General features: G+C 38.0%; 2 protein-coding genes across 5 annotated transcripts; one reads left to right on the top strand and one right to left on the bottom strand.

The window, feature by feature from the left end:
* CLEC12B (C-type lectin domain family 12 member B) lies at nt 1–24,239 on the bottom strand. 3 transcript variants are annotated; one of them, XM_002925322.4, is made up of 8 exons: nt 24,049–24,239; nt 20,140–20,204; nt 7,587–7,805; nt 5,950–6,048; nt 3,852–4,070; nt 3,182–3,336; nt 2,889–3,004; nt 1–365 (listed from the first exon to the last, which is right to left on the bottom strand). In XM_002925322.4, the coding sequence occupies exons 3-8, from the start codon at nt 7,675–7,677 to the stop codon at nt 215–217; spliced, it is 831 nt and encodes a 276-aa protein (XP_002925368.1). In that variant the 5' UTR covers nt 7,678–7,805; nt 20,140–20,204; nt 24,049–24,239; the 3' UTR covers nt 1–214. The 3 variants fall into 3 exon arrangements, with proteins under 3 accessions (XP_002925368.1, XP_011230761.2, XP_034501446.1); XM_011232459.3 differs by having other exon boundaries at nt 3–365; nt 3,852–4,040; nt 7,587–7,638; nt 24,049–24,237; XM_034645555.1 differs by having other exon boundaries at nt 4–365; nt 7,587–7,638; nt 24,049–24,237.
* CLEC1B (C-type lectin domain family 1 member B) lies at nt 17,631–26,215 on the top strand. 2 transcript variants are annotated; one of them, XM_011232460.3, is made up of 6 exons: nt 17,638–17,795; nt 18,398–18,496; nt 19,509–19,628; nt 19,783–19,934; nt 22,551–22,657; nt 24,235–26,215. In XM_011232460.3, the coding sequence occupies exons 1-6, from the start codon at nt 17,732–17,734 to the stop codon at nt 24,377–24,379; spliced, it is 687 nt and encodes a 228-aa protein (XP_011230762.1). In that variant the 5' UTR covers nt 17,638–17,731; the 3' UTR covers nt 24,380–26,215. The 2 variants fall into 2 exon arrangements, with proteins under 2 accessions (XP_034501447.1, XP_011230762.1); XM_034645556.1 differs by lacking the exon at nt 18,398–18,496 and having other exon boundaries at nt 17,631–17,795.
* The last annotated feature ends 15 nt before the right edge of the window (nt 26,216–26,230 follow it).

Here is a 26,230-nt window from a genome sequence, read left to right on the forward strand (position 1 = left end):
GATATTCCCCAGGGTCCCGAGCAATAACCAGAACATCAGATCAAAAGGCATCGGATGATGAAGTCGAGAACATTCTGTGAAGTTTATTTGCCTGATAGTTTAAATACACAGTCATTTTTTCATCTGTTTTTAGCTCTAGTAGGGTAGCTTTCTCTTTCTTCACATGAATTTAACCACAAGTCCCCTAAATCTTGGTGAATTTGGAAGAAGCATATTAATCCAAATCTTCAATCTTCACCAACGCAGCTGTCTTCTCACAAATCCAAGAAATTTCAGCACTGCAGCGGGAAATATAAATATTTCCTTTTTGAAAATAGGCACATCCTTTGGATCCATTGATCTGGGCATACTCTTTAGTGCTGAATCTGAAAATTAATCCACTTAAAATTAATTACAAATTTCATTTTTGAAATTTAATCTCAATTCAGTGTTCTCAGTTAACAAAGGCTATCTATCTGAACTTTGAGAGACTTCTGTTTCCATGACATATCAAAGTTCTTAAAGCTGGCAAATCTGAGTGTTTCATTTCAAGTTAATCATAATCCTGGGTAGAATTATTTAAGAAGGATACTTAAATTCTGGTTGAGAATTTGTATCCTCTCCATTATCACGATAGAAACTACCCAGCGCAGATTATATTAGAAGCACTAGAATTTCTTTATTTTAGAACTTTATGAAGATAAACAGACAAATGAAATCATATTCTGGGTAAAAAGTTATTACATTTCATTATGCACAAATATCATTTTGTGTTATATATATGTACGCACACATACGTGGAAGGTGAACAGAGACTAAGATAGGGGCTGAGAGAGAAAATGAACGATTACATAGATGTGGCTCTGATATCAGTCCCTAGTTCTTCTGCTAAGGATTTGGTGGTAACTCTTCAATAATATCATTACAGGGGCGCCTGGGTGGCTTTAGTTGGTTAAGCCACCAACTCCTGATTTCAGCCCAGGTCATGATCTCAGGGTGGTAGGATCAAGCCCTGCCTCCAGCTCAGGCTCAGCGGGGAGTCTGCTTGAGATTTTCTCTCTTCTGTCCCTCTGCCCCTTTCCATGCTTGCCATGCACTTTCTCTCTCTCAAATAAATAAATATTTTTTTAAAATGTCATTATAAAATTATGCTCGTCAGATCTAAATCCCCCGTGTGCCTTTTTACCTAAATGGTCTGCAATGCACTGCAGTATTCTTTTCTTGCTTCAGGGCTGGGTTTACTAAATCTTCCCCTTGGCATATGCACTTGCCGAGAGCAGCCTTACTCAGTAGGGAAGGTGATTTCGAAGCTCAGTTCCACCACCCCGAGTGTGACAGCCACAGCCTCAGGGCATCAGGGTCCACAGACTCCGAACCTTGCCATGGGGAGCCACCTCCTCCATATTTTCACTAGGAGTGAGTGGAGGCGCCCAGGATGATGACAACTCCTTTGGGAAAGGGGACCCATCTTCTTAAAGTCCAAAGTGGAAACAGCAGCACTTACAGGGTGTCCTGGTCCTGTTCTGTAAACCCTCAGTGTAGCTGCAATACCTCAGATTAGTTTATAATCATCTCATGCCCAGTATGGCTCCACTGAGAAGAAGTAACTGTCATTTTTGTTTGGATGTTTATTACTTTGCACGTGCTTGTCGCCATGATTATTTTCGTGAAACCAGACTCACTGATTTAATATGACCGGTAGTGGACATTAGAAAGCGGGAAATTGGTGAGTAGAAAAAACCATGACAACATTGTGAGAAATGGGTGAAGATAAAGTATAACTAGGGAGAAAAGTATAGACGTGTCTTTGTTTGTTATTCACGGAATTGGGGGAGTCACAGCTGAAGCCCAGTATCCTTGATGGAAATGAGTGATGATAACTCAGCTTCAGGAAAATTTGACAACATGCATTAAGGACTAAGACAGGAGGGAGCTGAATAGGTGAATAACTTGATGGGAAGGGAGGTGGAGAGAAGCCTACCACACCCAGAAAGGGGCCGATATATTATATTAAAAATACAAATACAACTATGTCATTTTAATATAATTGTGATGAGCCATGTTCCTCAAAATATTTGGTTTGTAGTTGCTAAGAGAATTTTACAAGACTGTGTTTCTTTCCATATTTTTAAGATAACACCTGTTTTTCATAACTTTAAATAGTTGCAAAAACTGTAATTTTCAAAGTATCATATATCCTGTATATACTTTAAATATTCTTCAAAATCTTGAACTGGGAGAGTCAGCTCATTTTAAGTCATGGAAAACATTTGCCATATAATCTAATTGGTAAATCCCCATCACAGAGCTCTAATTGTTAAGCTAATCTATCAATTCACACTTACTTGCTCCTAGAAAATGGCTGACAATTATTGAATTCAAATAAATGTGTTAATGTATGTTCTTATGATAAACACCACCCTTGGGACTGTCAGTGTGGGAGAGCCAGGGGGGTTGAGAGATCGAGCTCATGGTCACAGAAGCACTCAGTCCTGATTTTGCCACTCAGGAGGTAGTGACTTTGGGCAGGTTATTTAATTTCTCTATGACAATTGTTTTATCCGTAAAATAGGAATATAACAGTGCTTTTATCACAGAGTTAATATTTATATACTATTTCAAACAAAGTAAGTGTAAGTATTATTTGTTTGTTAAATTAAAAAAAATAAATTTAAACTAATAGATAAGCTTCAGTTTCTTGCCATGAGTTTGTCACATACACGAAATTAGGTACTCTTGCTTTCATTATTTCTTACTGAAGCTCTCTTTTCTTTGTATGTTGTACTCTTTTTTTTGTATCTAGATTTATAATTCTTAAGATTAACAATGATTTTCTTAGTATTCCATTTTTTAGTATTCTTAGCTTATTCCCCGCTCCCCTCCACCACACCCAACAGTTAGAGACTTACAAGGATGGAGAGGGACCAGAGCCATCCTCCCAGAGCCAGCTCCTTCCAGATGGGTCCCATGATAAGCCCAACCAGAAGAAAGAGAATGTGGGTAATGGCTGTGACTTCAGAAAATCCTGAGAGGGAGAACGGGAACAATGTCATGTGTGAACCACGTTCCGGAGTACAGAAGTAAGATGTTAATTCCCATTCAAAATGCAGTGAATTCCTACTATGTAAGTCACACATTCCACTAGTTTTACTTTCTATGACAAGAACAATTTCCCTAACCAGGGAAGGAGAGTCAACCAGACCTTTTCCTCCAAGCTATCTATCTTCACCAAGGTGGAGTTCCTGTCCATGCAGTTTTTCCTACTGTTAGTCCACGTCTTCTCCTCATTGGTTGCAAAATAATAGCAGCTGTTTTGGTACCATTGCCACATCTTAGGACAAGGATTACATCTGTGGTCTGAAAAAGAAATTACACCCATTAGTATGAATTAAATAATGCTGGAGTGACTGGGGAAGGTTTTAGAAACTAAATAATTGAACTGGACGAGAGGGTCTGAGACCCAGCGTTCTGGAACCCTACCGCTTTAAGAGCCTGTGAAAATGAAGTCGCTCCCAATTATGGGCTGGAGCAACAGTGATTGCAATTCTCACTTCAAGGCTCAGTCTCCTGGCCTCAGAATTACAAGCTATACTGTGGGCTTCTGAAAACATCAGGATCACCTAAAAATAGTTCACAAAAGGAGAAGCTGAAGTATCCAGGTTGGTATCGTTTCAAGAAGCTTCCCAAATTCACCTCTGTGTTTTCAAAAATATTAAATAAATTGATATCTTTCCTTGCCTTCTATAAATTCAGTGTGATATCATTAGAGGTCATTGGAGAACACAACTTTCTCACGCGATGAGGTGGTGCACGTGATCAGTGCAAACTGGGGCAAAGGATTGGACTTGACTGGCCAGTAAGGCGCCAGTTACCTGAAGTGTGAATGATTAGCTCCTGGCAGAGTCTGACGGCCATTTGTCCCTGCCTCTTCAATAGCCCGGCGATCTGTGATTTGAGAAACTCCTCCTCGGTGGGATAGTTTCTGTAGATGCTCAGCTGCTCGGATAAATTATCCTGCTGTTGGTGGATGCTTTTTTGAAGTTGACTTAATTTCTGTGAATCTGAGTTAATTTCATTAGATGTCTGCAAAACTCCAAGACACAACAGGAGACAAGTTCATATATCCTCCCGTTCTCATCTGAGCCATAGATAATTCTTAACACAGAAATATTTCTCAAGTTGTTTAATATTTATCAGTAGCTCCCAATAATTGAGGTATCATGGTAGAAACACACCAGATGCCTTTTTATTACAAATTGCTTGGAGATCGTCCTCATAATTTTATGGAGATTTTAAATATGATTATTCTTGTATTAAAATAATGAATTAATAATTATATATCTTTGACATTTAATCTAAGGCAGTGCCAGGCATTTTGCCATTCATTTATTGGAAATACTTTTCTTTTTTCTATGTGGAGTTGGTTCATGGAATTGTTGTTTTAATAGGAACATAATCCTTTAAGGCGACTCTCATCTTCATTTGTAAAATATACATCATTGTAGAAGACCAGCTGCTAGTCTTCATAATGATTGGCTACTGAACATTTATTACTGTTGCTAGAACATCATATTTCTTTCTAAAAGAACAAGCTACCGGACGCCTGGGTGGCTCAGTCAGTTAAGCGTCCTGGGATCGAGTCCCGCATCAGGCTCCCTGTTCAGCGGGAAGTCTGCTTCTCCCTCTCTCCCTCCCCCCACTTGTGCTCTCTCTCTGACAAATAACTAAATAAAATCTTTAAAATAAAATAAAATAATAAAATAAAGCAGCAAGCTATATCATTCGGCCCTATTTATATGTCCAAATCGGTAGGTCTAAATTCTAATTATCCAGGAAATCTTACATATGTAAAAATAAATGAAAGTAGCATGGAAGATGCTAGTATCATTCAGAAAATAAACTTTGATGACTGGTAGTCTCCCAAAAGGGAATATTACACCAACTCACTACTCTGCCCGTCATATCCTTAACAATATCCTACGGAGTACAGATTCTCAGGATATTCTTCCACTTATTATTAGCTCAGGACTCCCCATCCTGATGGCTCAATGATGGGTCAGAACCAAGGGAATAGTCTTTTTTTGGCTATTGTGCTTGGGAGTGGAGCTTCCATTGTTACGTGGCGGTTCAGGTTTCTGTTTAGAGGGTAAGGTATCTCAAGCAACTATTCCTCCTTGTTTGTATCTCCTTTTCCTTTATAGCAGGCAAGCTATTTCTAGACTAGAACAGTCTTGAGTGAGTAGATTAAGCCAGTCTCGCACTAAGTCTTCAGGGTGAATGAAACAGCAGGCTCTTCCTTCCCTTGGCTCCCTATTTCTTACCATTGGGATAATAAGTGGATGTGTGTCTATGCAGAAAAGAAGCTCCTTCTTCCAACCAATGAAGAGAAATATAAAGGGGGGCACCTGGGTGGCGCAGTATTTAAGTGTTTGCCTTTGGCTCAGGGTGTGATCCCAGCGTTCTGGGATCGAGCCCCACATCAGGCTCCTCCGCTAGGACCTGCTTCTTCCTCTCCCACTCCCCCTGCTTGTGTTCCCTCTCTCACTGGCTGTCTCTTTATGTCAAATTAANGGGCCTGGGTGGCACAGTCGTTAAGTGTCTGCCTTTGGATCAGGGCGTGATCCCAGCGTTCTGGGATCGAGGCCCACATCAGGCTCCTCTGCTAGGAGCCTGCTTCTTCCTCTCCCACTCCCCCTGCTTGTGTTCCCTCTCTCACTGGCTGTCTCTTTATGTCAAATTAATAAATCAAATCTTAAAAAAAAAAAAGTTATCTTCATAATCCAGTCTAGTTTATCAAGAGAAAACAATGGATTTAGGGCAAAATCCTCATCATAATTCTGTCCCTTGATTATCTTAGAGACTTGGAGAATGAAGGATCTATGATCAATTAATATAATCAAACTGGAATTTACATAGTTTACACATGTGTTTCCTAATTACTTTTCTTGGGTTTGTTGAAAATATACTTACACATAATCCCCAAGGTCACCAGCCCAATCAACAGCATCAGGCAAAGAGTTAACAGACTCAGGGCAGCCTGACGCCAGGTGGGGGAAGATGCTGGATACCCTGAAGAAAGCCAACAGAGGAATCATGGCTATGAATGAGTTGTTTATTTCTCCCTTACCTCTTCAATGTTCCATTTGGAAAATATCTAAAATGATGGGTGGTAAGGGCTCACCATCAGTTCTCCTCCACTTCTCTTCCCCACTATTCTCCTTTCATTTAAGAGTGTCTTCTAATTTTTGGGTTTTTGTTTTACATCATCACACACCCTTCTTCTTTAAGTTTACTAAATGCATGTATGAGATGTGGAAACTGCTTTTCTGGATGATCCTGACAGTAGGAGAGACCTCAAGTTTCTGAGATTACAAACCGCCACAAGGCAAGTGTTATTGTGGATTTTATTTTAATCTATTATCCAGTCTATTTATCATCTCATAGATAATAAATGAGTATGGAATGAAAGACAAAATGAATGTGCAGTCTAACTTACAATATTTCTTAACTCAGAATCTAACGGCACCTAGCCCCATATTTCAGACAGAAGGATTGCAAATTTCCAGGTGTACTATCACCCACAACTCCTTTTCTCTCAAGGATTACGGCTATAATTTAAACAAACAAACAAAAATGTATAACAGCTGTTATTAGTCTCAAAACAAGCCTATTCCAATTCTCTTGGTATATCACCCCAAACCACACACACATGTGCATACGTACACACACACACTTAAAGTAAAAATAAATCCAAGAGAAGAAGAAAGTACTTCCCACATTTTAGATGATTTGGGGAAACAGCCTGAACTGTCAACAGATTCTTGAAAATAAGGGATATAGTCTGATAAACTAAACTGGATTCCTGACCACAGAGATTAATATTTCTTCCAACAGGGGATAAGAGAATAAGCTAAAGACGAGCCCTGAGTTTGGGCTTTTACCAGTTGTAGGAACTTGGTTAAATCATTTAATTTTTTTTCAGACTCAGTTTTGCTAATGTTATTCCATTTACTTCACAATTATATTTTCATAGAAATATGATAGAATGCATATAAAATACTATATGGATACTGTTATTATTGATTCAACACTACAAATTATACTAGAAATTTTCACTCCCTAAAAAAAATGTTAAACTACTTACAAAACAGAAACTATCTCTTGTCTATTTCTGACTCTCCTGTCCTCCTATTTTTCTCTTCAGTTATATATACCTTTGAAAAGAAAAATTTCCTCTGCTTTCTCTATTTTAGTGACCTCCAATCTGGTCACTAAAAGAATATTTGCCTGGCATCTCTCACAAAGTATAAATATCAAGGACTTCATTTGTAAAAAGAATTCTAGTAGCCCCCAAACTCAATTTCCGTCACGTCCAATGTTTCACTATAACACAGAGCTTCGAGATGCCTCGTGATACCACACAATTTAAAGAGGTCTTGGAAGCCACATGTTTTCTGGCCAAAACTGGGAACACTCATTCTATGAGTGTATTCCACAGCTCTTCTCCATTTTAAAGATTCCACACCACACTTCTCTTTAGCATCAGAACCAAAGCATTTATCACCTGCGCATTCCCCAAGGTCACATTGTGCTGTCTGAACTCCTACCTCTTTTCCTTAGGTCATTTCTATCCAGGTTATTTCTCTCTCCAACAGAATCCTGAAACATGAGTGTCGCGTAAGTCACTTCTTCAGACATTGTAGAAAAAAGCACTACTATAAATTATGTAATTAATGTTTCAATATCTTCAGGCCCAGGAACGGGATGTTCTTCTCAAGGCTGGGAATTTTTATAAACACATTCAACTGACACACCCCACTGCCTCTCTATAAAGATAGTATGACAATCAGTTTTGTTTTTTTTTTTTTTGCAGAGAAAGTGAGAGAAGTCAAATATTCTCTTTAGAAATCAGAATATCATAGATCTCAATGTGTCTGCTCTTTCGACACTGTTTCTTGTGAAGCGAAAGGGGTCCTTGGAAGCAGAGCGGGAATGGTGGCTTCATGGGGAGTCCCCATGATCTTCAGGGTAGAGGCTGTTCTGAATTATTCGATAAAGGGTCCAGTTGTCATTTTTACGTGTGTCAAAGGCCAGCTAATCCTGTATGAAGACATTGGATCTGGTTTATACTCACTCATATCAGAGAGATACACATAGAACAGAAAAAAACTGTGTAGTTAAAGACCACCCACACCTGGCCGCTGTTTTAAGAAATAAAAGCGTGTGTGTGTGTGTGTGTGTGTGTGTGTGTGTGTGTGTGAGACAGACAGAGACAGAGAGAGGCAGGGAGGGAGGGAGGGAGGGAGAGAGACAGTGTTGGTAATGGGGCATAGAGAAGAAATCGATAACTGTTAAAACGGCATGAATGGGAGCTCCCTCTGGCAGGGTTAAATCTCTAACAGAATAATTGCCCTGCAAATAACAACTAGCGTGTGGTATGGTGCATTTCCTTTTTTTTTTTTTAAATTTGTTTGTTGAGTTGGTGTTTAACCTGAGGGCAGCCAACAGTCATTGTCGTGCAGCTAAAATTCCTATAGAAAACATGCAGTCTTTCAGGTTCTAAAAATCGGAAGATGGAGTTTGGGGCAACTGCAAGAACAAACAGTGCTGGATATTCACATGGACCACTGGGTGTGGGGAATCCCTAGAGCATCTTTAAGCCTTGAAGCCTATTTGAGCTACAGGTTATATACATTTCATTTTTAAAATAATCTTATGGGGTGGGGGTGCCTGGGTGGCTCAGTTGTTAAATGTTGGCCTTTGCTCAGGTCATGATCCCGGAGTCCTGCTTGGTGGGGGGGGGGGGGTCCCTGCTCAGCAGGGAGTCTACTCCCTCTGACCCTCATCCTGCTTGTGCACTCTCATTCTCAAACAAATAAATAAATAAAAATCTTTTTAAAAAAAGTCTTATAGAGGCACCATTAATCATCAGACACTTGGTTTCAGCTCAGGTCATGATCTCAATGTCCTGGGATTGAGCTCCTTGGCAGGCTCCCTGCCCAGCAGGGAGTCTTCTTGTCCCTCTCCCTCTGCTCCTCCCCACGCTCTCACACGTGCTCTATCTCTCTAAAATGAATAAATCTTACAAAAATTTTCAAAATCTTTTAAAATAATCAATCTATATTTTCCCTTTTTTAGGACCAAAAAATGCCCTGAAAAGGTGTTTCCAATAAAACCGAAGCAAACTTGCTGCAGAAGGATTTAACTGTGATACTTTGTTTCAACAACATTAACATCACATGAGCAGTAAAAAGCAGACCATTTACATAGAAAGCATTCTGGCTATTATTTGGAAGAACACAAGGGAAAAACAGCACATCACACATGTGGTTGTTCATTTAGTCAGTTGGTGTCAGACTCTTAAAGGACTGCATTTATTTCTAATCCCAGCATCACTTCTTGTAAAATTTACTAATTTCTATAAGAAATTTCATTGCTGTTGAGAACCTGTGAAAGGCAGAGTAACAGTCCCCCAACAGTGTGCATGGTCTAATCCCCAGAACCTCTCCATCTGGTAGTTTACATGGCAAAAGGGATTGCAGATGGGAAGAAGATGGTGGACCTTGAGATGAATAAATTATCCTGCATTATCTGGTGGATCCAATTTAATCACGAGTCCTTAAATGTGGAGAAACTTTCCTAGATTTGGTCAGAGAGACAGAATTTCTGGCTGAAGGTGAAAGAAGAGGGCCTGGAACCAAGGAATGTGTGCTGGAAGCCGCAAAGGCAGGGATGGGCGCTCCCACAGATCACTCAGACGGGAACACACCTCCCCACACACAGCCTTGGTTTACCCCTGTGATTTACTTCTAACCCACAGAACTCTGGGACCATAAATTTGTGTGGTTTAAGCTGCTATATTTGTGGGATTTGCTAAAGCAGCAATAGAAAACTAACACAGAACTCAAAAAAATATTTGGGGACCATATGTGAGCAAGAGAACGAAGGGATCTTTTCTAAAGTTTCCTTTAGGGTAAGAAGGAGATTGCATAACTACACTGGGGGAAGATTTGCTGTAGGTTTTTGTTTTCAGACAGCAAAATGACTGCTCTGAAACCACCCAAGCTCCACCTCTGGGTGAAGATTATTTTAGTCAAGGTTCCCCAGAATAAATTGCACCTGTCTCAGAGGTGTGAATGAATATCCAATACGTTGCAGAAAGACAATGTAAAAATAATAGTTCTTCAATAATATTTATGTACGATTTCTAAACACATAAATGTACATGTATTTCTCGTTTCTATTTTTTTTTCAAACTGAGGCTTGCTCAATCAAAAAAAAGAAAAATGTTTGGAGGCTCTGAGTCATAATCAGTTAAACTCCCTGCCAAAGATGTGGAAGTAATTAATAAATCTATGTTCATGTTTACTATTCTACATAACTTAGGTAAAGGCAGAGACCATCAATATGAGGAAAAGTTAAATTGAATACGTGATTACGAAAATGAGAACTCAGGACATTTTTCTGTCTCATCGTTCACTTTCATCAAATTTTGCAAAGACTGAGTTTTCATTTTCATTGCCCTGATTCTTTCACACCTTCAAGTTCCCTAAGAAAGCATTTAAGCTCTTGCAATCTTTACAAAAGCATACTCGGGCAAAACAGTGATGAGGAATTTCACTTGGTTGCTAACAATTGCTATAAGAAAAAGGACTGGTCATACTTTCTACACACTTTCTGTTGTTATGATTCTGAAAGTGTTTTTATCTATTACTAGCTTATAATTTTATGAATTTAGAAATTGCTGATTATACTTGTCTCCCTTAAAAATTCCCAGCATCTCTGTAGCTCATTTTACCAGATTACACTATGAAATATCACACCATGTTGTAGTCGTCTACCAAATTCTAGGACATTTCTCCTAAGCCACCGTTAATCTCCACATTAACGCATCCAATGGCTCTTTCTCCAGATTCATTTTACTCAGCCTATAAGCAGCATGTGATATAATTGATTATTTCCTTTAACTTAAAATTCTTCTCCAAAATACTCTATTCTACAGGACACCGTTATCTTGTTTTTCTTTCTACTTCACTACCTACTCCTCCCTCAGATTTGCTGGTTCCTCTCTATCTGACTTCAAAATGCTGTTGTGGCCCTGAGTTGAGTTCCTGGACCTCCGCCCTGTTCGTGCCCATTCCTGGATGAGCTCTTCCAGATCTATGGCTTGGAGTGATGGCCCTGCACAGGTGATCTCCAAATGTATACCTTCATGCCCAGGATTTGATCACCAGGTCCAGGTATCTGACCGGAGACGTGGCATATTTATTTACATATGCTATAGGATTTTTTAATGTAACAAATCAAAATGAATAAATAAATAAACAACAACTCTTTCCCAGTGGTTTCACTCTATGCTGCTTCATTCCAGTAAATGAAAACTTCACACAGTTCCTAAACCCAAAACTCAAATCAGCTTTGTCTTTTCATACTGGTCTTGCATGAATTAAATCCACCAGAAAATACGGTTCATTGTGGAAAATAAGGGAATGCAGGTATTAAATATGGAGGTTTCATTGGTCTGGGATACATTAAAAGAAATACTGAGTTTACACAATAAGAAGTTATCCTCTCTCTCCGCTCTTCCATGATTGTTCCATTCCCACATAGTATATGCCTATTTCAGAGAACACTTTTAAAGAGGGGTCTCTACTGGATAGTACCTAGCGATTGGGCAGAATGGAAATTAATTCAAAACTATTTACAGAAAGGAAGGGACAAGATGAAGATTAAATCCAGAGGGATCGAAGACCTAAAGATAAAAGCAGAAAAAAAAAATGAACACAAGGTGGAGCTAGAGGATAAATACAGGATAGAATTGATTTGGGGTATTTCTTGTTTTTTGGGGTTTTCTTTCAGAATTTATTTTGAAATGTATATTCATCCAATCAGGATAATCAAATACCCTGATTAAAATAAAGGGCTATGCAGTTAGATTGATTACCTTAAAGCTCAGATCAACATTTACTTGTCCATTGAAATGAACACAACCAGGGCCTGCCCCGAGCTTCGCCAGTAAAGCTCTATTATTCAGTTTTTTTCATAGTCCTTATCATGATCTGAAATTATTTTGCTTTCTTCTTTCTTTGCTTCTTTGCTATCTATGTTCACCACCCTCCGCTAGAACGTAAGCTCAACAAAAGCACAACTTTTGTACGTTTGGTTCACCATGTTATCCCAGAAAATAGAATAGTGCTTAAGACACATACAGTGATCAAAAAATGTTTGCTCAAATAATGGATTGATTAATGGTCCCTGCAATGTACGTGTCATAGTGATTTTAACAGGATATTTTATATCCCAATATATTGTGACATGAATCCTCAGTTCAAACATGCTTGCTCACTTTGTTTTCCTTGATCACCCCATGCTCATTCCTACCTCCATAGCTTTGTTTAAATGTATGCCCTGCCTGATAAAAAAAGTATTCCTTTCCTCTCTCTTCTGTAATCTTTGCCTTTCCTTCAAATCTTAACTCAAGGCTTATATATTCTGTTTGATTATTATTTAACTTTACAGATATTTTGTATGCATGTGCATGATAAACTTCTCAGTGTGGTAGATGCTGTCTGACACGTTTTCCCCTTTATTTTCTCTACTCTGTAACAAAATGCTCTGCCACAGTTGTTGTCTGATAGTCATTCACTGTTTAGCTCATTACCATTTAATAAAACATGCCACTTTTCCGTCCACATGTTTAAACTTTCTGGAAATGAAAGAGACAATATTAATTATGCTTTTTTTCATGACAGGAAATTCTAGCTTTTTTCAAAGATAAACGGTATTTGGTATGTGTGTAGAAGGCTAGTAAGTCAGAGGTGAACCAACAATATTAACACAGAGGACTGAGAGGGAACAGAGTAACACTGATAAATGCACCTAAGTGTTAGCATAAAGGTAATATGTCTTAAAAAGTCTGAGACTCTTAACTGTAGGAAACAAAAGGAAGGTTTTGGCCGGGAAGTGGGTGGAGGGATGGGGTAACTGGGGGATGGGCATTAAGGAGGGCACTTGACGTAATGAGCACCCAGTGTTATATGCAACTGATGAATCACTGAATCCTACCTCTGGAACAAACAAAAAAGTTTGTAAAAAAAAAAAAATATCACCAGCTACAAAATTCTCCCTTCCTTTATATATATTTTTTTCAGTCTAGAGACATTATTACAGCTTTCATAATAGTCAACATCATTTTCCTTTGGTCATTCTCTTTTACACATCCACTAGCCCTCATTATATATTGAACAGTCTTATCCACAATGTTATGAATTCCACTGATTTCTTATTGAATCCATACCTTGTCATTGTGAGTCTAGTGTCTTTTACTCATCATTCAGCTATAAACATAGATAATGGGATCTGGACAATCCTCAAATTTGAGACTTTATAATGTAGTGGAAAGAACTTGGAAACTAGGTAGATGGTACTGCTTTTTTTTTTTTTTTTTTTTTTTTTTTTTTCGACAAGAATANGATAGAGACAGCCAGCGAGAGAGGGAACACAAGCAGGGGGAGTGGGAGAAGAAGAAGCAGGCTCATAGTGGAGGAGCCTGATGTGGGGCTCGATCCCAGAACGCCGGGATCACGCCCTGAGCCGAAGGCAGACGCTTGACCGCTTAACTGCTGTGCCACCCAGGCACCCCGACGGTATTGCTTTTTACAAGTAGTATGATCATAGAAACATCTCCACATTCCTTAACCTTCCCTTTCTACATGTGTAATACAAGGAAGATAATGCCCTTTGTATATATATATTCATTCATTCATGAAATATCTACTGGATGTAATTGTATGTCAGTCACTATTTTAGACCATGGAATATATTCTTTGGGGATACATGACAAAAATACCTGTGTGTAGTGTGTGATCAGTAAGTGTAATGGGAAAAGAGTGAAACAAGAAAGAGGGACAGGAGGGGCGCATGGGTGGCTCAGTTGGTTAAGCCTCGGACTCTTGATTTTGACTCAGGTCATGATCTCAGGGTCCTGAGATCAAGCCCCAGGTAGGGCTCTGTGCTTAGTGCAGAGTCTTCTGGGATTCTCTCTCCCTCTCCCTCCCCCTCTGCCCCTCTCCCTGCTCCTATGCAAGGGCTCTCTATTTCTCATAAATAAATAAATAGGGACAGGAATGTGGGCTGGCATATGGTGGGATTTGGGAAGTTGTTCTAAACAAGAACAAATAAAGATTGGAGAGCTAAAATCTAAGACTGCTCCATAAAGCCTAGTACCATGACTTTTTCCGTAAATACTCACTGCTAATTCCAGTGTCTGAAATAGTTAAATTAATATGTATTTGCTTTAAAATTAAAGAGACAGCTTATGTAAAAGTGTCTCTTAATCTCTAAAATATTAAACAAAGATTTTTATTCCAAATTCAACCTCATCAGAATATTTGCAATAAAGTACTTTTTCTGTTATACTTTACTGAGGCAAGAAAAGAGGGACAATAAAATATACAAACATACCGATGTCAGACCTTGTAGGGTGATTAAGAGTTATCTGACAAAGGGGCACCTGGCTGGGTCAGCTGGTAGAGCATGTAACTCTTGATCTTGAGATTGTGAGTTTGAGCCCCACGTTGTGGGTAGAACTTTCTTTAAAAAAAAAAAAGTGATATCTAGCAAAGCCTCTGGATTTTGGAAAAGGAAAAAGGAAGGTTTGTAATCTCTATCTCTTTTTCCTGCAGTTCTCTGCTTCATTTTTGCTGAGTAACTCAGCTTGTATTTATAGCGTATGTAGAGGAAGAAAACAGAATGAAGACTAATGTTATCAGGGGCTCCTTTGACCCTGAGAGACCCTGTACTCACCCAGCATATTTCCTAACACCTCCAAGCCATGCCGGGGGGGTTACAAATAAAAGCAAATATATTTTTATGGAACATAGATCTGGACAGCCTGCAGCTAACGTTTTCAAAGATCAAAACCTAGTGATGCATTGCAATCGCTGGAAAAAAACAAAAGAAAGTCCAGAAGCTGAGCTCTAGGTAGGAAAGGAATATCATCTGAGGCTTAGGTTTCAGCTTTACCTACATCTGGTGTTTAACATTCAGTTTTAAGCTTTCACGAATCAAGTAAGTCCAGCATATTCCTGGCAATTTGCAAGAAGAACAAATGCGATATTTTTATAACTCAACCAATTGTCCCAAACCTAGAAAATGTGGAAACCACAACAAAGCAAGCTAACTATGTTTCATACCTCCTGAAAGTTTCTGTTGATTGAACATGAAAATGTTTACAGTAATTATGAAGGCTTCCAAATGTCCATGGATCTTGCACTTACATATTTGATTTAATATAATTATAATATAATTATAATATTTATATTATATTATATATAAATATATATTTATAATACATAATATATAAACATTTATAGTATATATAATTATATAAACATTTATATTATATGTAATTATAATATGTTTATATATCATATATTTATATATTTATATATTATATTTATATGAATATATTATATATAACATGATTACATAATGTCTTATATCTTATATTACAATATATATCTTATAATTAATAAATTTTTGGAAGTTACATATTTGGTTACTAAGAGAAAAAGGTTGATTAAAAAAGTGTCACTTGAACTAAACCCTCCACATTCTTATCTGTCACTAAGTCACAATTGTTTTTTCAGGATTTCTGTATATTTTAAGGGGAAAAAAGCTGATGTAAGACAGTGACGGAAAGAACATGGAACAGAGGACTAAAGGTGGAAGAAAAGCCTCAGGACTTGGTGTATGAATGAAGGTGGCCAGAAAGGGAGGGTTGCGGTAATTCGCAGGCTGTGCCGGGAGATGGGGGTCAGCAGGCTCTGGTAGGAAGAGCGAACAGTCCACTTTGATTGAATCAGAAATTACGCAAACGGAAGCAGAGGTAGATTAATGGTCGGATACCGATCTGAACTGACTCTGCTTATGACTGGGAAACTCACAGTATTTTACCTGAGATGCAAAACCCAGTGACAAAATGGGTGTGGGGCTTAAGAAGTTTGGTTATTCGATTTTTAGTACTTTTATTAGATTTGACATTTATTAAAAGTGGGATTTTTGAGCAATGATTGGTTTTTGGTGAAAATATTTAAATCATGCTAAGTTTGGGTTCTTTAAATCAGGCAAGGCCTTCCATTGTTTGTTTGTTTATTCTTTACTTCACTTTAAAATTAATTGAGGTGTGTAGGGCAGGACATTTTAAGATGAAAGATTATTTTAAGTGAATTGACAAAGAATTCAGAGCGAAGGAGATAATGGAAAGGAAGAACAAATATGTACAAGATGTACCAAAGGGAAAATTAATAAACAAAATACCTGCCATGAGATCTTATGTAATTACTATATTGAGAAGTAAAGTCTAACACACTACTAACTAAAGAAAAAAATAAAAATAAGATTATGTATAAGATGAATGCCTAGAAGTTACTTAGAAGAAGGGAAGCTTTTCTGGCAGTGAAGGTTTAACACAAAATAAAAAACATATATCTGCTATAAAACTATATAAAAGCTACCCTAACGACGGAATAGATAGCACCTTCCCTAATATCCTTACATTAGTACAGCAGCTAGCCTTCTCTAGCTATTCTTCTAACTCCTTTCAACATGAGCTACAATAACAATTTGGAAATATGTTTCATAATTTAACATGTGGAATACAAATTACACTCTGATGTGAAGTGTGCTAGGACCCTGTTCCTTCCAGAAATAGTCTTCATTCAAGCACCACTATACTTGAAATTACACAATTTCACTTAATTAAGATTTTTCCCTTCCTGGTAGTTCACTTTGAAGTGAAACATTATTGAGAGACAGTAATCACTAACTCTGTATTATTTCCCTTTATTTGATTGTTTTTTCTTTAATGCCTAACCCTAAGCAATATGAAGCTTGCCTCCTGCGGAGTCCTCAAAGTTTTGAAAAGTGTGATTTGTGAACGATGCCAGAATTTGGACGAATTCTAGTCATAATTAGGACAAATTCTAGGTCATAATTAGGAATGGCACCTTCTAACGCAAGAAGCTGAAGTATCTCCTCTATCCCATATTAGATCAAATTATATTAGACTTGCTTCTCACAATGGAATAGACTATGTATCTGCTCGTGTTTTATCCACGAATTTTCATCAGAAAGCAGTTCATTTAAACAAAACGATTTAGACTCCACTAAGGTTAAGATGACGCATGAACTTTTGGGTGCCTGGGTGGCTCAGTCATTAAACGTCTGCCTTCGGCTCAGGTCACGATCCCAGCGTTCTGGGATCGAGCCCCACATAGGGCTCCCTTCTCAGCGGGAAGCCTGCTTCTCCCACTCCCCCTGTTTGTGTTCCCTCTCTCTCTGCCTCTCTTTCTGTCAAATAAATAAATAAAATCTTAAAAAAAAAAAGATGAAGCATGAACTTTTGTTCTTTGAAAGGATATAATAATGAGACTTTTCCTTCATTCAGTGTTGAAGATAAGAAAACAGGAAACAAATGTGATATCTACTCCTTTACTGCAAGTTATTATTTTTATATTTTTATGTCCAAGGTCCATGTATCTCTGAACAGCTATGAAAGGGCTTCCTGGAAGAAAAAAAAATCCAAAATCAAAAATAAACAAAACAAAAAACATGTGCCCCCTTTCATTTGGCTCCTCCTTACCAGAGAGAGGAGGGTCACGGACTGGCAGACATTGAAATCTATAAGAGTGGACGCTACAATTTTGCAAAGTCATTGGACCCTGAGCTCACTTGCAGTCCAAGGGAAGCCATGCTGGACGAAGATGGATATATCACCTTAAATGTGAAAAATCGAAAGCCAGCTCTCACCTCAGGTAAGAATACCCAGAGCCAGGGGTTGGGAAGTTAATTACCGAAACAGGTCAACCCTACTTTCCTTTCTCTACTAGTGATAGCACGTGTAGTTTTGTTTTCTTTTCCTGATGACCTTCCTGCTCTACAGAATTTGAGTAATCTCTACTTAGGCTCAGACAGACTTATTTAGAATATAAGCAACAAAAGATAAAAGCAGGGAGCATTACATTAAGCCTTCTACAGTTTAATGCTGGACAGAATAGAAACCAAGAGAATAAGAAGAAAGAATGTTTTACAACCTCATTTTCTAAGCTGTCAACAAATGGGTATGAGTCTTCGGTTGATGCTTATAAAAGCAATTATTTATGGGGGTGGGCACAAAACAAGACACATAGAACCTTAACAGTTATATTTTGACTCAGAGAAAAGTCCATTGGAAAAGGACGCTGTGTGGAATGGGAATGGGTTGTACTTGCTATTGATGTCACCAAAGGAACAGCAGGGAGATCTGACAACGAAGCTATTGTATCAGAAAGCCTTGAGAGGGCAGGGGGAGGGGTGATGCTGCCCCACAGCTATGCCATACTGCCTGCCCCCTAACATCTGTATTCTATGTCTACAGTTGACCCTGCTTCCTCGCCTCTGTGGCGTGTGACGGCTTTGATTCTGCTGATCTTGTGCATGGGCTTAGCTGTTGGGCTGGTGGCTCTGGGAGTAATGTGTAAGTATTGACTCACCGCAAAAGAGAGCAACACCTAAAGGTCCTGGTGTATGCTCTAGGCTTGACTGTCACTGTGTGTCTCTTTATTGCTACCTCAATCATTTTACATATGGCTGCCAAGACATTCTCAATACAGGAGAACTCTGACTTTTTTTTCTCTTCTGTTTCAAATCACTTTAACTAAATTATTTTCAAGAATTTTAAACCGGTCTTTAAGATCCCTCTTAGTCTACAGCCACACTTTCTTTTCAATTTTTTTTCTGCGTAGCCTGCATATCTTCAGTTTTAGCCAACATGGACTTTTCTCAGTTTCACAAATAAATTCGCTTTCCCTGCGGGAAATTTCTCTCCATTGTATTCCCTCTTCCTAAAATGCCCTTCTTCCCACTTTGTTTAATGAATGCATTTACTTTCACTCAGAAGAAATTCATATCCCACCTAATTAATATATTTTTTCTTTTTATAAATCGAAAAGCCCTCCAATGTCACATTACCATCCATGTAGCTGTTGCTTGTTTGTGTGCTTGTTTATTTGTTCACAAGATATCTTAGAATCTTTCGTTCTCCATCACCTGAATATCCTAATATTTTGAACACAACAAGAAGTCAATATATATTTTTTAAATAAATGGCTATTTTGATATTATATGAAAAAACAAAGTTACAGAGGTCTTTCACCTCTGAAATCTGCTTAGAAGTCTGTATTCAAAGAAATACCAAAACGTTCACTCTGGGGACGCAATTTGATCATGGCATTTTCTTATTTGTGATTGTCTCCTTCATATAGTTCACTTCTTCTTTTGGATAACCATTGGGAATCAGTTTTGCATAGCTCTGAATTTGTTCTTTGTACCCCCCTTTACCCAGACCCCTTTGCAGTACTCATTTACACATGTGTAGCTAGCAAACACTTCACAGACTGACAGTTCTACTGAAATTAAAGCTCGTCGAAAGGTCTCTGCGTCACCCTTATGATCCTGATTACAAATTATTATCTAATTTTTACATCTAGCCATCACAGAGCAAAACTACCAACAAGCAGAGAATAAAAATGCCTCAGGAACTCTGCACCAATTAGCAAAGAAGTTCTGCCAAAATTTAATAAAACAATTGGAACAAAAGAACATTGTCAGTAAGTATGGTTTTGTAACCTCTTCATCTCCCCTCCCCCTGGAGTATTTCTGTGATGTTATCTGTAGGGAATCTGGAGTTCTACAGAAAACACCGAATATGGGGGAAAAGTGAAAGTAAAAAGTACGGATTCCTATGCTTGGTTTCACCTTAAGGCCATAAATGCAGCCCATGTGACAGAAACTGGAGATATTATGGAGATAGTTGCTATGGATTCTTCAGGCACAACTTGACGTGGGAAGAGGGCAAGCAGTTCTGTATTAGCATGAACTCGACTTTGCTGAAGGTCGCCAGCCAGAGCGTTCTGGTAAGGAGATTCCTATATCAAATATTTCGGAGTCAAAAGAAGAATCTTAAGTGAAACATTTGACTTAAAAAAAGATATATATGTGTTTTCTCATGTCTTCCAGTCTGTGCTAATCTGAGAACCTTATCAAGCCCTGTAGAAACGACCACATTTAAGAGTAGAAAGGGGTAGAAGGAACTGATGAGACGGAGAGTTCTGGCGTTACCTCTGTGACAAGTCATTTCACTTCTCTCAGCTTCCTTGATTGCATTTACTAATCCATAAAAGAATCTGAAAGTATAAAGAAACTTAATATCATTGCAAAATAGAAATAGAAATGTCATCCCAATATTACATGAGTCCTTAGTTTCTGCTAAATTGTTGGATGATTGAACTTGGACAAAACCATGACGCAGACTTCACCCTTTCATAGGCTCTTCTGTAGCTCTGGGATCAATCTCATTTGTGAAACACGCAGGATTTCAGTTGAAATTTTTCTTCTAAACATGTCTCCTCTTCCACATTTTCCTCTGACAGCTTCTAACAAAAGCCCCATTTTGAAGCAAAATATGTTCGCATCCACTCATACACTCTCCCTTTGTTATTTCATGTAGATTTCTCTTTTTTTGTGTGAATTCTGGCAGCAAACCAGAAACCAAGTCTTGGGCGTCTCCCTTCTGCCAAATGATAGATTTATTAAAACATTTTTTGAAAGGCAGAAATTCTCTATGGTGTGTAACCTACAACTTCCAATATGATAATTATTCACATTCTGTATATTAAAAACGAAAGCAAGTAGAAGACATGGATTTGGGCTGTATGCAGAGATTAAACCAAACTCAAATAGTTAAGCTAGTCATATTCTACAGAACTGCTATAATTGATCAGCAAAATTGACTTATATTTTCCTGAGCTGAAGTCCATAGTAAGGGACCAGACATGAGGAGATCATTCCAGTGAAACTCATGATCATTTGTGTGCCTTGTTATTCTAACTGCTGTACCATCCACTAACTCTTTTTGTGGATTCAAACTCATAGAGAAGATATTCAGGTAAGTAAATTGACTTTCTTTCCAATTGGGCAAAATACGAGAGCGCCCCCAAAATCTCAACTTCAATAACAAGAGATGAGCTGGAGACATACAAACATGTCTTGAATCTTGCTACTCTAAACTGATGCCACGTTGGAGGTTTATAAATGAAAGAGGAAGCAATGTCATTTTTGAGAAACAAAAAATAGTTGAATTTCAGGCAGAGTATACTTCGTATGGTGAAGTATATAATGTGGATGTATTTTAAAGAATAGAACAGGAGTTAACAGAAAGGTGAGGGATAGCTCAAGCTTTAAAAAATAAGCAGTCAGGATGCTTGGGGGGGCTCAGTCAGTTAAGCACCTGACTCTTGGTTTTGGCTCAGGTTGTGGTCTCAGGGTCCTGGGATCGAGCCCCGTGTTGGGCTCCGTGCTCAGTGGGGAGTCTGCTTGAGATTCTTTCCCTCGGCCCCACCCGCCACTCACACTCTCTCTCTCAAACTAACATAGATAAATCTTTAAAAAAATAAATAAGTAAGGGGCACCTGGGTTGCTCAGTCAGTTAAGTGTCTGCGTTTAGCCCAGGTCATGACCCCAGGGTCCTGAAATAGAGCCCCATGTCAGGCTCCCTGCTCAGCGGGGAGTCTGCTTCTCCCTCTGCCCCTCTGCCCTGCATGTGCTCTCTCTTGCTATCTTTCTCTCTCAAATAAATAAATTAAATCTTTAAAAAATAACAATAATTAAATAAGCAGTCAAAAGTGACTTTCACACAGCATTTCTTATGGAATGCCATTCTGTGTCTCACTTCTGTTAAGAAGCTTGAGTCATTTTTTATTTGCTAAGAGTGCATTCTCACCTACCTGTTTTTCTGGGAGGTATGAGAGTATATGAATATTTGACTCTTTTTAACTTGGTTACCCATGGATTGATTGATTGACTGACTGATTTATCCATTAATTTCACAAATATGCACTGGAACTATTGCAGAATCTGAACCCGTGCAGGTAATAAAACATACAGAAGTCCCTAACCTCAGGGAGCTTGTGTTTCAGTTGGAGCAAGAGGCAATACACAAAACAAATAAGTATAGTGTATCATGCAGTAAATAGTGATAATTCCTCAGTAGATAAAGGTAAATTACAAAGAGCAAATGCGGTTTGTGATCCCTTTGAGAAAGACATCGCATAATTCCTTTTACTCAATCAACTAAAACAAATTAATGCTTCCAATGTAAATATTGTAGGCTAATACGAAACTAAGCTAGCAATGAAACCAAAGCAAGTAGAAGTCAAATGTAGGGAATAATAACAATTCACCAACAATATATTTCTTTTTTTATTTTCCTTCTCTAGTTGTTTTCCATTATCTTATTTAAGAGCCATATTTGGTACTCTATTTGAAACTCTAGTCTTCAATTGCCGGAAGATAAACATGTAGAAAGGTTAGAGTATTTGCCTTCTGTGAAAATTTTTTTTCTATATCCTACAACAATTTTTTATGCTAAAACAAATGAAGTTGGCACAATTCTAAATATCAAATATAATTAATTAACACAACGTAGACATACAATCTAACTTGGCCATTATATTTATCTGTGTTTGCAATAGGAATACATGAAGTCCAGGACTGGATTAATTCGTTGGGTTGGATTGTCGCGCAAGAACCCTAATGAGGTCTGGATGTGGGAAGATGGCTCCGTGCCCTCCAAAAATGTGTAAGTCAATGGACATTCAGAATACAAGGCACAAAGAGCAAATTTTATTCTTGAGATCCTCCATCTTCTAGGAGGCATGTGACTTAAAAGTTGACAGGTGACTCTACGACCTACTGTGTGCTGCTATGGAAGCAGCAGCACACTCACTGACACCCTACTCCTAATAAGTGAACACTGGTAATAAGACAATTCTGCTTTACTTACTTTCCCATTCCTGTGCTCTTTATCTAAGTCGCAATCCACCTTTATTCCTGATATTTTTCCCTATTCATTTCTACCCTCAAATTTACCATCGGAACGTGTGTGTGTGTGTGTGTGTGTGTGTGTGTGTGTGTGTTTCCAATCTCCAATCTCAAGACCTTTGCTCATCTTGCATATCCAAACTGTAAGGTCTCTCCAGTTAAAGTTAAAATTGATAACCACAACTTGTAAAATCTGATCATTACTTATATTTTCAATTCATTTATTCAACAAATGCTAAGTATTTATTATGGGTAGAAGCAAAGGATACTGCAAGTGCAAGTAAACTTCTTCGCAGATCGTGAGCTTTATCTCCTATCATTTGCTGCCTCATTCACAATATCGCAGGCAAACTGGTGAAACCTCTGTGCTTTCAACAAATAAAACTTGTTTTGCTGTCTTAGGGCTTTTGTACTTACTGTTTTCTTCTAGAATGCTCTACCTCCAGATATCCATGATGGGCTCCCACTTGTGACTAACATGTCTGGTAAAACATCACTTCATCAATGAGGTCAATCTTAATCACCCAAACTAAATTACCCTCCTTCGACCCACATCTACTCGAGTCCATTATCACACCATTTCATTTTTTCCTAACTCTTACCACTCTCTGACATTTTCTATTTGCTGGCTTCTTACCAATATCTTCTTACTATAGTGTAAATTCTCCAGTAGAAGGGACCCTGTCCCCGTTTACTCTATCAATATCAGAACACAAAACAACTTTGGCACATAGTTAGGTATCCCATAGATATTTGGCAAATAAATTAGATCTATACATTCTTTGTTCTCTTGTCACAAGCAGCCCGGAAAGGAATATAGACAAGTTAACAGGCAATTACAATACTGTGTGCTGCCTTATTTCTACTACCCTACAACATAAATCCTCATTTCAAAAATATTTAATCGACTTACTTTTCCTTGAGCTCATTCCCACTCGGTGCATCTACTTGCCCTACAGGGCTCTCCCCTCTCCTCTGTGTTTATCTAAATCTCTCAAGACATAACTAAAGTGTAACCTTCTATGAAAAGATGAAAAGATAAAGCCTTTCCTATCATTTCAGATCCCACCCATCTCTTTTTCTGTCACTATCGTGCCTACTGTTCATGTGGGGCTTAATCAATGCTGTACTAAATTGCTGTTGACTTACCCAGATGTACATACTCTATACTTCCAAGCAAATTGAAAAGTTCTCAATGATCTGAGTGTTGTTTTTCACTTTTATCCCCATACTTTTTGTTTTCATTTTGTGAGACAGAATACTTTCATGCAGAGTTTAATTGTTGACTGCTTTTATAATTTTCGAAGGAACTCATTTTACGTTTTCTGTTCACAGGTTTGAGCTTTCTGGAAATGAAAGAGAGAATATGAATTGTGCTTATTTTTATGATGGGAAAATTTACCCTACTTTCTGTAAGAACAAGCATTATTTGACCTGTGAGAGGAAGGCAGGCATGGTAAATGTGGACACACTACTTTAATGCCAAGAGATGGGCAGGATGTCACAGACAAGTGCTTGATTATACAATGAAAGATGTGGATGAAGGACTCACTAGCCACAAAATCGCTTATTTTTCCCTTTATTCCCCTTGGAGGCATCTTTGCATTATCTTTTCTACCAATACCACCTCATCCTTTCTTTATATGTCCCCTTATACTAAGGGATGACTTCGTCCCTTCTTTATACATCTAGAATCCTGTCTGTGAGTTGATCCTTTGTTCTCAATTGTTATGTTTCCATGAATTTTCTTTCTTCTTGTCTTCCATTCCTAATTATCTCAACATGGTATGATTCACCACATCTTCATACATAAACATATACACTTTAAATTGAAATAAGTAAGGTTGGGATTTTATTGACTTAAGCTGTACAAAATATCTAAGTCTGAAAGACAACTTAAGGTAGTGGAAAGCATACTAACCTTGGAATCAGTAGAACAATCTAGATGGTGTGATTACTTAATTAAAGTACCACCATGGACCAACTAGTCATATAGCCTCTTTACCATTCATTTTCTCATATTTCAAATAGAATAACACCCATTACTTCACAGTTGTACAGCCTAATAAAGCATCAGAGTACTGCCTATACCAGAAATTCCATAGAGGCCAACACCATGGCTTTCCCATTTGTTGTTGTATGCCTGGGACCAAGCACAGTTCCTGGCTCACTGGAAAGAGAAAAATAATTGCTTCTCATTGTGTGAGAAGCACCACAATCTGTAAAACACTGCACAATTATAATCTGGATTCCAAGTCCACCTTTGGTCAGATTCAACAGCAAGGAAATTAAAGCTTCCTTCTACGCAAGGAAAATAAAATTTCTGTGCAGGGAACTTGATGGTGTTTGAAAATAAGAACACGCTTCCTAATAAGGCCTATAGGCAAGTAGACAAAACAGCAAGTACAAATGTTTTATCTTTTCCTGACAGTTCTATGCTCGGCTTTTGCTGAGTAACTCATGAAGTATTTATAGATTTGTGGAGAGACACCCTTTCACAGGATAAAGGCAAATTGCATTTCTTTCCCACAGCTTCCCTGAAGCTACTTTTTCTTCTTACATTGGTAGCAATAAAATTTAAATATGATTCTCAAACATCTCAGCTGAGATGTTTGTTAAAACATGCCGATGTTCAAACACAAGTACTTAAGGTTCTCAGTTGGAAGGCTGAGGAAACACTGAAGTCTGGACTTGTAATAAGCTCTCCTACTTGATCCTGATATGAGTAGTTTTTAACACATTTTGAGAAAAATTACATTAGAACTTATTCCCTGTGTGGCTTTTGCTAAGTTACTCTGTTTCCTCATTTATGAAATGGGCTTAATATTATTACTTTACCCACAGGTAATAGGGTGGATCATTTAATATGATATATAAAGCATTGAGCAGAGCATCAAGCATGCAATAAATACTCAATAAATATGTATTATTTTATACCTTTGAGCACTAACACTCAAAGACACTTGAATCTTTGTATTGTTTTAGACGATCAAAAAGCAAGCGGATTTGGGAGTCACTGAGGAAATAATACAAATACCTCAGATTCTCCTTCTACTTTAAATGTCTTGAGACCTTGGCTTTGAGGAGACAGTATCATTATTATACTATTTTTTACTTGTAGATTTAGAGAAATGGAATAGGAACTAAAAATTCAGAAAATCATCCAAAAAACAACCAACCATGTCTCTGGACTTTAGTGTTTTATTAGACACAAATGGAAAAACATGTATTTATATATTACTATATATAAACATGTATTACTATATTACTATGGAACAAGAAAATTTCAAAAATGCAATTAAAAATATAAACCAAACTGTGCTTACAAAGA

The sequence above is a fragment of the Ailuropoda melanoleuca genome, chromosome 16, assembly GCF_002007445.2.
Source record: "Ailuropoda melanoleuca isolate Jingjing chromosome 16, ASM200744v2, whole genome shotgun sequence".
Classification (NCBI taxonomy): Eukaryota; Metazoa; Chordata; class Mammalia; order Carnivora; family Ursidae; genus Ailuropoda; species Ailuropoda melanoleuca.